Here is a 13,569-nt window from a genome sequence, read left to right as displayed (position 1 = left end):
TAATAATAATTATTCATGTTACTATATATTAATTCTATGGATAATAAAATTAATATTACTGTAAAATTTTTATTGCTAATTTTAAACGTCTGTTACAGTGCTTATTCATAAATAATGGTGTAAACTAATGTGGTTTAAATTTTAATTATAGAAAAAATTAATAAAGTTTAGTGGCTTAATTCAACTGAAAAAAAAAAGGTATAGAAACTCAATTCGGTCTTCCTAAAGCAAGAGGGCAAATTTATGACTTTTCCCACCCAACAATTATATATTTTGCTTATTTTATTTTTAATATCAACATAAATGAACAAAAAGAGACAAGCGTGAAACCCACTCTGTTAAAAATCAATTCTCTCCTTTTCCTTTCTTCCTCTGCTTTCAACCTCTTCTCTCTTAGCCTCCAGTCCACCACCACTTTCTATCTGCACCATCCCCACACTGAAACATACACAGAGAAAGAGAAAGAACAATGAGCTTTTCTTTTGTATAATGAGTAGTGGACCAAGACCCTCTTCTTCCCTCAGAAGAAGATGGCTATCCAACACCATGATGAACAACAAAGCTCTTCTTTCTTGCTAGACTCTGCTCTCTACTGTGAAGAAGAGAGGTGGGAAGAGGAAGGAGCAGAAGAGCTCTGTCAAAATGAGAGTTTACATGTAATCTGCGACAAGAATGGAACAAGAAAGAACCCTTCTTCTTTCCCACTTTCATCATTGCTTGAACAAGATTTGTTCTGGGAAGATGGGGAGCTTCTCTCGCTCTTCTCCAAAGAAGAAGAGCAACAATCCCAGGTCAATGTCTCCAATGTCGAAACAGATTCTTGTCTCTCTATTGCTCGCCAAAAGGCTGTGGAGTGGATGCTTAAGGTCAATGCCCATTACGGGTTTTCAACCCTTACTGCAATATTGGCTGTCAACTATCTTGACAGATTCCTCTCCAGCTCTTATTATCAAAGAGACAAGCCATGGATGATCCAACTTGTGGCGGTGACTTGTCTTTCTTTGGCTGCAAAAGTAGAAGAGACCCAAGTGCCTCTTCTCTTAGACCTCCAAGTATGTCCAATGAAAACCTTAGACATTCATTGTCATTTTCCTGTTCCCATTTGCTGATTCAATATGGGCCTTTTTTTCTTCTTGTTGTGTTTCAGGTGGAAGACACAAAGTATGTGTTTGAGGCCAAAACCATTCAAAGAATGGAGCTTTTGGTGCTTTCTACGCTTAAATGGAAGATGCACCCAGTGACTCCACTTTCATTTCTTGATCACATCATTAGGAGGCTTGGATTAAAGACCCACCTTCATTGGCAGTTCCTTGGGAGATGTGAGCGTCTACTACTTACTGTAGTTTCAGGTAAAAATATAATCCACAACGTCTCTGTAAATCACACTACTTTAACCATAATTTAGAATCTTGCCTTTGAAGTTTCTGATCATTCGGTTTACGTTTTATTTGATGGTTTCTGTAGATTCAAGATCCGCTAGCTATCTTCCTTCTGCATTGGCTACTGCTACAATGATGCACGTTATCGGCCAAGTTGAGCCCCTAAATCCGATGGTCTATCAGAATCAGCTTCTGGATGTTCTTAAAATCTGCAAGGTTCTTGAATCTCGATTGTTTGTTTATTTATAAAATATGAAACAGCCACATAGAATCTCACATGATACACTCATTATTACTTGACTTTTAATAAGAGCTCATCAGCAACTGCATTAATTTGTAACAGGAAAAGGTGATTGATTGTTATGAATTTATTCATAAGCTATCAAAGACCAAAACCATTGCTTCTGTTGTCTACAAGTCTCACAAGCGAAAGTATGAACCAATCCCTCGCAGTCCAAGTGGTGTGATAGATGCTACTGTTTTTAGCTGTGACAGCTCAAACGATTCTTGGGCTCTGGGGTCTTCGGTCTCTTCATCGCCAGAGCGACTTTTTAAGAAAAGCAGAGCCCAAGACCAATGGGTTTTTGTGGACATCGTTGGCAGCCCTCGTTAATCTGAAAAAAACAAGAAAGAAGAAAAATCTATTTTATTATGTTTATTTATGTCTCTCTTTAATTAAATTCTCTCTCTTTCGAATCCTGCCATGGAGATGGGTGTCATTTTTGAGAGAAGAGGAAGGATGAGATGATGGCTGATCTGGTGGTGCATCAATCTCCCTCTTATTTTATGTCTTTGGAACTGTACAAGTCTCTTTTAAGAGAATACTTTTATATGGACATATTAGTATCATATTCATAAAATAAATTAAAACCATTTTTGTTCATTTGTAAATATTATTGTTCATTCTCTTTACTTTGGCATTTCTGTTCTTAATGATACGTTTGGCTCATAATTGTGATTAGCTGATAAAGAATGATAGTCAGTGATTAACTGTGAACAAGTGATTAGTGCTTAACTATTGAAGAATTATGATTAATTAAAGATTAAAAAAATTGGGTTTGTTTGCATGTGAAGAGAGGAACTGGTTGTCGGCCAGTGGGGTTTGGTTGAGGAGAGACTCAACTCAAGGATTTGACCAACCTTCCCTTTGTAGCTGAGAGTGACCGTACTATATATATATATATATATTTTTCCCTTTGTCTTAGTAACCTAATCCCAACCTAAAAAACACCATCTATTGCTCTTAGATTTTCTCCACTGCCTTTTGGCTCCAAGTACTGTTAGCCTGTTGGTGATTGCTTATATAGGCTATGGACCCTCATCTTTCTCCACTCGCCTGAAAAGGAGTGTGAAGGACTGAAGTATAGCACGTTCTGCAGAGGCTGCCACTACTTGCTAGTTACTACTTTGGATGAAAGAAATATGAATGTGTACTGAATTATTATGAATTTTCAAGGCAAAAGGATTTGAGTCAATAATTTAATGAATGAAAAATTTTTGCTAAAATTTGATTTATTGATATAACATGAACGATGAGATTTAAATATAAATATAAATAGAACTCATTTTTATACTTTAAATTCATAATAAATTAAGTCATTTAAAAATTATATTATTATTTTTGTTTTTATTGTAATCATATTAATAATCATGTACCAAATTAGTTTTCTTTTCTGAGCTATAATATTGATATTAGCTTATATGAGGAGGTTCTCTTAACAAATGAAGAGATTTGAAATCTAAATCTTCTCTCCTTTAATATTTTAAAATCAAGTTAAAAATAAAAAATTAGTCAAATTAAACTTTAGTAGACAAGCTTACGCTATTGTAATCAAATTTTTTATTAAAATTCAATAAAAATTTGGCATTGCATTATAACTTACTAAACATAGCCACGTTTGTTGAGAACATTGACTTATTGCCCTATTGATCACATTTCCAATTTCCCATATAGGAGATGTTAGAAGTTAATCAAGTTATGAAGATCAACAATTGAATGTAGAAATCAAAAGAAGTGGCAATAAATAGTATCACCTTACAAAAGGTTTGTTACTCTAATTTTTGCTAATTAATCTCAATATCTCATGGTGCTTTAGTAGTCTTGATTGTCCCTATTTGTAACACACGCGCTCTTAATTATAGTTTACCTTAATTACTAGTCAAATTTAAGCACTACCAAACGACAATAGAAAGAATACCCATTAGTGCTTTTACCTCAACTAAACAAATGGGATACATTGTAGCTTTACCAATAATTAACCTTTTGTTGATTCTCTCCTTTAGGGCTGTTAATATGGGATTAGACTAACTTGGATTAACATCATAATCTAAGTTAAAGCATAATTATAAAAAAAAGAATGTTGGGATGCCCACTAGACTATAAAGTTTTTATGTTATTGGTCATCCTTACCTAAATTGCAAGATATTCATGATACTCCATTTTAGCGGATTCTAAATTCAGCATGCTCAACCTTTTGGTAGTTCTTTTGCTTTGTTTACTCCTTTCTTTAATTTTCTCCATTCTTTCTTACATGGGTTTTCTCTTACTTTTTTCACGTGTACTATTATTTTTCTTGGAATCTATTGAATTCAAGTAGTGCATGCCAACCAATCTACAATAGAACAATTCACCAAGCATTCTTTTTTTCTGTTTCATGTGTAGAAATTGTGGTAACTAGCATTCTTGGAATTGTTATGATGTTTGCTTGAGACATGAAATTAATGTGGTTTGTCGTTCTTCACGTTTCAAAATTCTATGCTAATTAATCCATTCTATATATAGGTTGTTAATCACAACATGAATTGTACAATGCTTCCATATATATGATGTGGTATACGCAAAAATCAGCTTAATTATTCATTGAATGAATAGATTTATGAATACTCAAACCTCTAATATCTCTCTTTTAATTTTAAATTGTCTTCTAATCATATTTACATTAGAAAACTTGCGCTTAAACTTCGTCTACGTAAACCTAAGACATAACATGTATTATGAGATCCACGTGTAAAATAGGTGAAACGCATGTGTATGTAAATGATTTCAATTTATAATTAGTTATGTTAGTCATGCTTGCACAACTATTACAGAGCAATAGATGGTTCTCACACAAACATGTGAGATTTATAAATTTAATAGATGAGTCTTACCATATATCTTGTGTTTTATGATGTACTAGGTCTAGATAAAAAAAATCTATAGCATTGCTCATCATGGCCATGTATAGGAATTAAATATGTAAATATCAAACATATTTTTACATGTGAGTTCCTATCTTTGTGTTATCTAATTAATATAGACTATTTTCCAATAAAAAAATTTTATTTAGACCAAATCAATTATGAACTCAAAACATATTATGCATGATGGGATTAACATGCTTATATTTTGAATCTATGATACACCAGATTTAAGCATTAATAACTTCCAAAATACCAATAAACTAAATAGAAATAAGTTTCTATTAAATGTGATAATTTGATGTGAGCACAAGCACATCAACCATCTAATAAAGATAAATTTTTCATTCAATTGTTGGTTTACTCTATGTGTTTGCGTATGAGGGTGTATTTAGTATTTCTTCTTTAAAATGTTAAGCAATCAAATTTTACTAATAGATAGTGTAATGTTGATAGATAAGGCAAGAAGAATTTAGATTTGACAAAAGATTAAGATTTTATCTATTTTATATGTGTATCATTTGTTGGCTTGTGAAGTATTTTTGCTATAAACCCTATCACAAGCAATAACAATTAATCAATTAAACAAAGAAAATTAGAAAGAAAAAAGTTCTTACCACAAAAGAAAATTCAATAAGAGAGACAAAAAGAGAAGATTTTGTTGTAGTAGTTTAATGGAAGAGTCACTTGATTAGGGCTTTGCAAATTATAAGTTTAATTTTGAATCGAATTAAATTAATTCGAATTGAAATAATTATATCATTAAAAATGAAAATTTTATAAACTGAATTAAATTGAAATAAATAGAAAAACCAATTAATATAATTTTGGTTTGGTCAATAAGATCTAAGGCATTTTATCTACAGTTCACAATTGCAGAAGTAAAATTTTTCCAAATCTTCAATTGCCAAATGAACAATTTTAGGAAATCAAGAGGGAACAAAATCAGATATAATCCATCACTAACAAAATAAAGAATTACCAAAAAAAAAATAGAATCAAAACTAAGATTATTTTTTTTTAGAAGAGAGAACTATTAACTAATATTTACAATTTCACCCATTTTCTGCCATTTTTCTACATTTTTTTTGCCAAAAATTAAAAACTTAGAGAACAGCACTTGCAAAGATAGTGACAATGTTTTTTAATCCGATTTGACTCGTTTGCACTTGATCAATTTCTTTGAGCTCAATATTGTGTGGGGGGTGGGAATGGGGATCCCGTAATATATTATTATTTTTCATTAAAAATTTAATTTATTTTTATATATTTAAGAATTTAAATATTATAATTTAAAAAAATTATATGTATATTATTAAGATTATGTTTAAAACTTATATTCTTAACTTATAATTTTTTAATAAATAATTTATATTGTATGAGGACTAACTAAAGTAAAAAAAAAAAAAAAATCCCATGAAAATATCTGGCCTGTCCCACTTCCTAATGGGAAGTTCCCATCAGATTTTGACTCTAACCCCGATCTTTTGTGATGGCAATGGAGGTAGCAATCCCCACCCCTGACCTGCTTTGTTGTCATTCTTAACTAAGCATAACAGGGGAGAGATGAGAGAAAGATCATTCATATAAATTCGAGAGGTTAACATTGAGTGAATCATTGCCATGTTTGTACTCTCTAATACTGACATTGTCAATGGTAATATTGATGGTGGTGGTTGCTTGGGATTGGCAAGCCTAGTGGTGTAAGGGAGACTATGATCAAGGAATCAAGGCCGTGAATTAGAAATTCATGAGCAAGGGAGGAGAGAGAGACAAATATCTAGAGGTAAGGAGAAAATATGAGTTTAGGTCTAAGCGAGAGGAGAAAGAAAGAGTAAAGCCAAAATTGAAAAAAAGAAGAGAAAGAAATCGAGAGGCTATTAAACCTAAGTATGAAAATTAGGAAATTTGATATCTATAAATTAAGCAACTAATCAAACCAAATCATTTAGATCAAAATTAAATTAAATTATAACTATTTGATTGAACTTTTCAATTATAATCCTTTAATTCTGATCCTTACACTCATACTCTAAAACGTTAAAAAGGTGGTAGGTGGGGGATTTTGAATTTAGGAGACAAAATCTTTCAGATTGTTGGGAGATGTCGAATGCCTAATGGCTATTAGTATATAGGTTGCCCTCATTTATTTTTTCCCCCTCTACTTTAAGGTTGGTAGAGTACAGATGCATGCCTAGTGCTCATGATTCATGGGAGAGAGAGAGAGAAAAACAGTTGTTTTTTCAAAGGGAAACAGCTTGCTCTCAAGGTCCAAAGAAGGGTGAGATCACATGTTGCTACACCAATAATTGTCGAATAATATGATCATAGCAAATGGCTTATAATGGTGATGATCTTAAAAAAAGAAAAACAAAAAACTTCAATTTTTTTGACCTGGTCTCCCTTGCTATTGTTTCATAAATAAATCACATGAATTTACATTCATATAATATACCAAAATCCCAATGTAAATTATTTTTTCTTCTGCTCTTTTATTCTTGCTCACAGCTGTAAAGTCTAAAGACAATAAAAGAGAGGACCATAGAGAGAGTCTGTGGGCCTCTCTCTCTCTCTCTCTCTATTGCACAGCCTATGTTCAAGGCAGAGTTTTTGTTTTATTCAGGAGGAAATGGAAACAACATTAATTGAAATCAGTAACAAGGAAACTTGCATTTCTTTCCTTTTGTAGCTAGCCTGCCCACTCCTCCCTCCATTCCATGCCTTGAAGCTTTTTGGGCAATCAATCATCCTTTTGACTCTCTGAAACCAATACTAAAAAGTAAAATCTTATGAACTCAATTAGAATTGCAGAGTGTTGAGAGTTAAGACCCATTTACATCTATTTGCTCTATGTAATCCACAAATAAAAATCTCTGTTAGTGTCAATTGTTTTGTAATTTAGTGAAGAAATTGAGTAAATGCCATTCCCATGTTAGGTTCAATTGCTTTCATTGGACCAAAATTGGAAAAGTTGGATTTGGGTAATCAAAATGAAAGACTTAGACACTTTATTTTCTATGCATAGTCAACAAGAACAATACAATGACTTGTATTTTCTTTTCTTTTTTTTTTTAATATGATATATTAAAATTTAATTTGTGATATTGCTTTAGTGAAATAAAAAAGAAATTCATGATAGTGAACAAACAAGTTTTGTCATTTGTTTATGTATAGCTTTTGCTTTATACATGTTCTTTTGAAATGACATGGCGACTCCTAGTGTAGATATGTGGATGTGTGGTCCAAATATCAATCAAGAGTGCAAGACTCACCCAGGCAAGTATTAGCTAATTTTTTAGATTAAAATTTATAAATTGAATCCTTACTTAACAAATTAAATTCTTGGCTAAAATTCAATAGTATTGAAATCATCTCCAATAAGGGTGGAGCCATAAAAAATTTCTTGAGGAAGTCAACGTATGAATCGAGTATATTTGATTATCCGATCCAATTGAACCTTGTTAAAAGGGTTTAGATTATATATATTAAGCTTGGGACGACTTAATAAACATTACTTGAATTTATTTATATAAATAATTAATTATATATATATATATATAATCTACTATAATATTTATAAAATTTTTGACATATTATTTTTTAAATAAATAAAATCTACATATTCTATAGAATCATTAAATTTTATTATATAAAATTAAACGGGTAGCATTATTTAAATTAATAATAATTGAATTTAAATAGGTTTGGATAATAAAAATATCGATATGATTCGAGTTTGGATATGATGAATTTCGTAAGTACCTGTTGCCATCCCTAAAGTCAATAATATATATAATTAATTTAAAAAATAATTAATTACAATCATTATTTATATATTTTGAAGAATTCGATATTATATATTAAAAAATGACATAATAAAGTAAAATTAAATTGGAAATTTTTTTTAGGATGACAATGTTATAAAAATATATTGAACATTTAATGAAAATAAAGGATTCTAATATTTCATATTACTTATTTCATAATAAAACAATAAAAATTATTTTGAGGGGTTGATAATTAAAATAAAATAAATTTTCATGAGTGTGTGCATATGCATATATAGAAGAGAATTTTGAAAGAGTTGGGAGATGGCTCCCACTTGCCCCTTTGTTCGCCCCTATCTCTAAAACTATGAAATTTTGATTTTGAATTCCAATTAGACATAATCTAGTCAGAGTTTAGGTGTTATGAGTTGAAACTGCAATTAAAATTTAACTAAACAAAATCAACATTGCTATCTGACTGTCTGAGACTAAAATTCCCAAATCGTCCTTTATTAATTCATTTATTTTTTTTAATAGAAATCAGAGAATATCTTCAAGTGATGGAAGGTTCAGCAACCTCAGTATTCCAAGGTAAACAAAAAAATATATTTTTCCTTTTAAAAAAAGGGTTAAAGTATGCATTGATTATGTGTTCCAAACTCTCAAGGGGGCTGTCCATTACACCCACAGATGGTCCCAAAGAAGTGCAGTCTCCTGATAAGAATGCATACCCCAAGAGATTCAGATCATATATAGATATAGGACCCAGAACCACTGTCAAGTTCCTTTTCTTTGCACATCCATTGCGTGAATCAAGTAAATTGTGCTAAGCTTCTTCCAACTTATCCCTTTTATTAAAGAATACCCAATTGGCATCCAATGCTTTAATGCCTTTTTTTTTTTTTTTTTTTCAAGTGGTCACTATCTAATGTAATGCCAACACTTTAAAACCATTTGCAATGCAATATCTTCTTTAAACTTGATACCCTCCAATTCAATGTGATGAGATGATATGTCATTGCCATCTATTCAATGAAGCCATTCACATAAAGGAAATTAAAGATAAGGGGGAATTTAATTTGTGGTCCTATTTGGTTTTCAAGAAATTTATTTTAACAGTGATTAATCTAGTCATATATAATTTAATAAATTCATTCGAGTGTTAAGTTTATTTAAATATTTTTTAATAATTAGCTTGAGTATAACTAGCCAAGCTTAATTTAATAGTTGAAGGCATATAAGTTACTTGATAGATTCAGGTTTGATATTAAGTTTACTAAGTTCTTTTTTATGATATTTTAGACATAATTGGAATGATTTCTTTTTTTTTAAAAAAAATTTTTTTAACTAATTTAGATTGAAACTTAAACTCAATACTTCAAAGCAGTAGAGATACTTCAATATCAATGAGCTAAAACTTATTGATTAACGATTTCTCTTTCTTAATTACTTTGATATTAAACTTGTTCTGACGAAATTTGAACCAAAGTTAAAGAATTTGATGATTAAACATGTATATGTATGTGTATAAATAGATGAAGAGATCAAAGGTCTGATTGTTCAGCTTGAATTAAGTATAAACAAACCCATCTAACATTGTAAATGAAATGAACTTCATGTGCAATGGGGTTAGTCATTAGTGTACCAACTTGGGGCAACCATGGTCCCAACACAAATGTGGAAGTCGATTACACAAACATAAACCCCAAAATCTAAAAGCTAGACCTTAATGAATGTTCTTGTGGTGAGCCCATACCATCCCTACAACTTCTCATATGGGGAAGCACACTGTAAAGTGGGAAGTAGCTAGACAAGTAGTATTCAATAAAGAAATAATGGTGATACCTGTGTTATAGGTATGTGGTCCTAAGGTAGATTAAATGAGAAAGAAGCTTAATTACTGCATTCCTTAGGAGGTAAAAAATTTGATGTTTTAGGTTGGGTTTTTAGCCCCCAGGAGCGTCTTTATAAGAACTAATGATTTCAATTATGAAATTAAAAATCTTAAATCAAATTATGGAAATTCGATTTCTAATGGATCTACTCTTAGTAGCAGCGGTTCGATTTCGTTTCGAGCCAAGGGGATTTTGGTTCTGATTTAGAATCATTAATTTTTTAAAAAATTAAAAAAAAATAAATTGTACATTTTTACATAATATTCATTGTATATTTTTTTAATTATAAAAATAGTAAAAAAATGCATGTATTTATATAGAAAAATAAGTGATATATATTATTAATTATAAGAATTATTAAACATGTTTATTTTAATTACAAAATAAAAAAAATTACATGTATATTTACAAACAAAAGAAAAAAAATTGAAGGATATTTATTATTAACAATAGGAATTATTTTACATGTGTGCTTTAATTAAAAAATGGGTAAATTATATAAATACTATCTCAACTTAGGGTTATATAATAATAAGACATCTAAATTTTAATTTGTAATATAAAATTTTTTGATCTTTAATTTAAGTAACATAAAATTTTTATAACCTCCAATAACGGGTGGATTACTTTTATTAACGTGACATTTAATAAATTAAAAAAAATTTATTTTCTCTCTAACTATAATTTTGATGATTCAATTTACATAGATCGATATTTCATTAATTTATAATTTGTTTAACTAAAGTTACTCATCTATATATAAATTGTTATTTTTTAACTTTATAATTAAATGACGCATCAACGTAAATAATTTAGAAATTAGCTATTAAAAATCACAAAAAATTTTATATTATTTGAATTTAAGATTAAAAAATTTTATATTATAAATTAAAATTTAAATATTTTATTGTTACATTCCTAAATTAAGATAATATCTATGTATTTTACCCATAAAAAAATACATATTTGCAAATGAAGGAAAAAAAAAAATAATTGGCCATGAAAATACATACATATCATCTTGAGAGTAAGGAATTAAAACTCTTGTAATTTTCTTATAATTTTAAGAATTTTTAACTTGTCTTATTTCTCACTTGATCAACTGTTGACTTGTCATCAGTAGTTTTAATTGTATTTTCTTGCTGCCTGACATTAGTACAATGATCACTTACATGTTCCTGTGCTTCCAATGGCTCTGCATTCAACTTAAAATTGCAGTATTTACTTTGCATTATCCATTTAACTCAACTAATATTTTATTTTAAAAATTTAAAACTGATTATATAAATTTATTTTTTTATTTTAAATAATTTTAAATTAAATCTTAAAAAATGTGTAATACTTTTAAATTAAAATTAATAAAAAAATTTAATATCAAAATATATTCATTTAATATATTTTTAATTAAACTATAAATATTTTTGTTGGGTGCCTTTCATTAAATTCTTAAATGTTAAAACTCTTTTTTAATACAAAAATTATTATCAACAAGTTATTCACATATAAGACAATTTGTCAAAGATCACTATATATATCCAAACAAATAGAAATGCCATATCTCAATCTTCCAAAAAAAAAATGTAAATATTTTCTTTCATCTAAAAATAATTTCAAAATTATTCATTTTAAAGTATTTTTAGGAACTATTTCAAATTTTGGGTTAAATTATTTTGGCTAAAATTTTAAAATTGCAAATTTTATTAAGTGAAAAAGATGAGGAAAATTTAGTAGGAAATTGAAAATTAAATGAAATATTGATTGAAAAAAAAAATAATTTGGGTGTTTAGAGAGTAAGAAAATTAAGAAAAATTTGTTGGGTTTGAAAATGAAAATTTACTTGGTATTTGTAGGTAATTTTTTTTTTTTTTACTTTCTCAAAATATCCCAAGATATATTATTATAATGGATAAAATTATCATTTATAATTTTATTATTATTTTTAAATACTAAAATGATATTTTTTCTATTTTTTTTTTTTTTAAAAAGCAGCAATGATCATGGGACCATTGCTGCGAATAATTTAGATGGGAAGAGAGGTTGTGGCCTCCCGTGCTTGCTCCATTTGGCACACATAGGTTGGGCTATATAGTGAAATAGCCGATTTTGATTGGGTAAAGTACCGAACTTTGTTAAAGATCATGATTTTGAGCCGATTTTGAACCATGGACAGAATCAATGATTTCATGATCAAATTTGACCACTCAAATTATAGTTGAAGCTTGATTTCGAACCGGCCATGCCCATATTTACTTTACATGGTCAGAAGAACAGGACAATTGAAGTATTTGACATCTCCATGGGTCAGCAGTGTCCCAATTCTGTGAAACTGGGTCTATATATTGCAAGCATGTCTAGTCTCTCGGACAAAGATTTGGGGTATCTTTTGGCAGGGCCAAGGTGACCGCGAGGTCCCCTACCCTGTCGCTCCCAGCTTTGAGAAAGTGAAAGAAGGTTAATGGATTATGTTCATGGGGTGGTTTTGGACACTATCAAAATCTAAATCTTCAAGCTATTTTCAAGATAATCCCATGGTAAATATCTTGAGAAGGCTCTAAACCACTTCGTTGAGTTATATATATATATATATATATATATATATATATATATATATATATATATATATATATTAAATTCAAGATCTTATAGTTTTAAAAACTACTCAAATATCAGAGAAATTAATTTTAATTACAGTTTCAAATTTATTTACAATATAATGCTCAAATAAAATTCAAGTTAAAGAAATCTTTCCATTAATAAAAATTAGAGGACATTATCTTTACTTAATTATACAAAAGTGGGATTATTTAAAATTGAACGTTAATATTCAAATATCACCTTTAATTTATTTTCTTCTAATATTCAAAGAAAAAAGAAGGCATAAACTACCAAATTAGCTGCTTGCTGCTATATACGAAATTTTTAAAAATAAGATTAATAAATCAGATGTATCTTTTATGTTGCCCATCCAAAAGAAAAAAAAAAAAAAATCAGCCAGATACTGATGGTCAGATTAACCCCATTTTAGGCTAAAGGTTAAAATAATGTACAAGTGATTGTTTTCTATCATATTGATTAGCAATTTAATTTTATTGTTAAATTATAAGAGGCATTTTCTTTTTTTTTTTTTTTAATATAAAGAAAAATAATATATTTATAAATTTTAAGAAATAAATTTAATACGAAATATTTAAAATTATCATGATATTTCTTGATTAATAATATTAATAATAATAATAATAAAATCATGGCTTGTGGTAGCAAGTTCATATTCTCCAAAGTGGCCTTGTCTATTATCTTTATATAGATTTTAAAAGAATATATGAAGGTAAACTTCGTAGTTAAACAGAA

The 13,569-nt window shown here is 29.0% G+C and overlaps 1 protein-coding gene across 1 annotated transcript; it reads left to right on the top strand.

The window, feature by feature from the left end:
• Window positions 1–310: 310 nt before the first annotated feature.
• On the top strand, window positions 311–2,270 carry LOC110635654 (cyclin-D3-1). Its single transcript, XM_058135299.1, has 4 exons — window positions 311–1,052; window positions 1,148–1,349; window positions 1,465–1,595; window positions 1,723–2,270. The coding sequence occupies exons 1-4, from the start codon at window positions 531–533 to the stop codon at window positions 1,990–1,992; spliced, it is 1,125 nt and encodes a 374-aa protein (XP_057991282.1). The 5' UTR covers window positions 311–530; the 3' UTR covers window positions 1,993–2,270.
• Window positions 2,271–13,569: the final 11,299 nt, after the last annotated feature.

The sequence above is a fragment of the Hevea brasiliensis genome, chromosome 14, assembly GCF_030052815.1.
Source record: "Hevea brasiliensis isolate MT/VB/25A 57/8 chromosome 14, ASM3005281v1, whole genome shotgun sequence".
NCBI classification, from domain to species: Eukaryota; Viridiplantae; Streptophyta; class Magnoliopsida; order Malpighiales; family Euphorbiaceae; genus Hevea; species Hevea brasiliensis.
The sequence above is the reverse complement of the archived record's forward strand: the minus strand, read 5'-3'. Positions and strand labels throughout refer to the sequence as shown.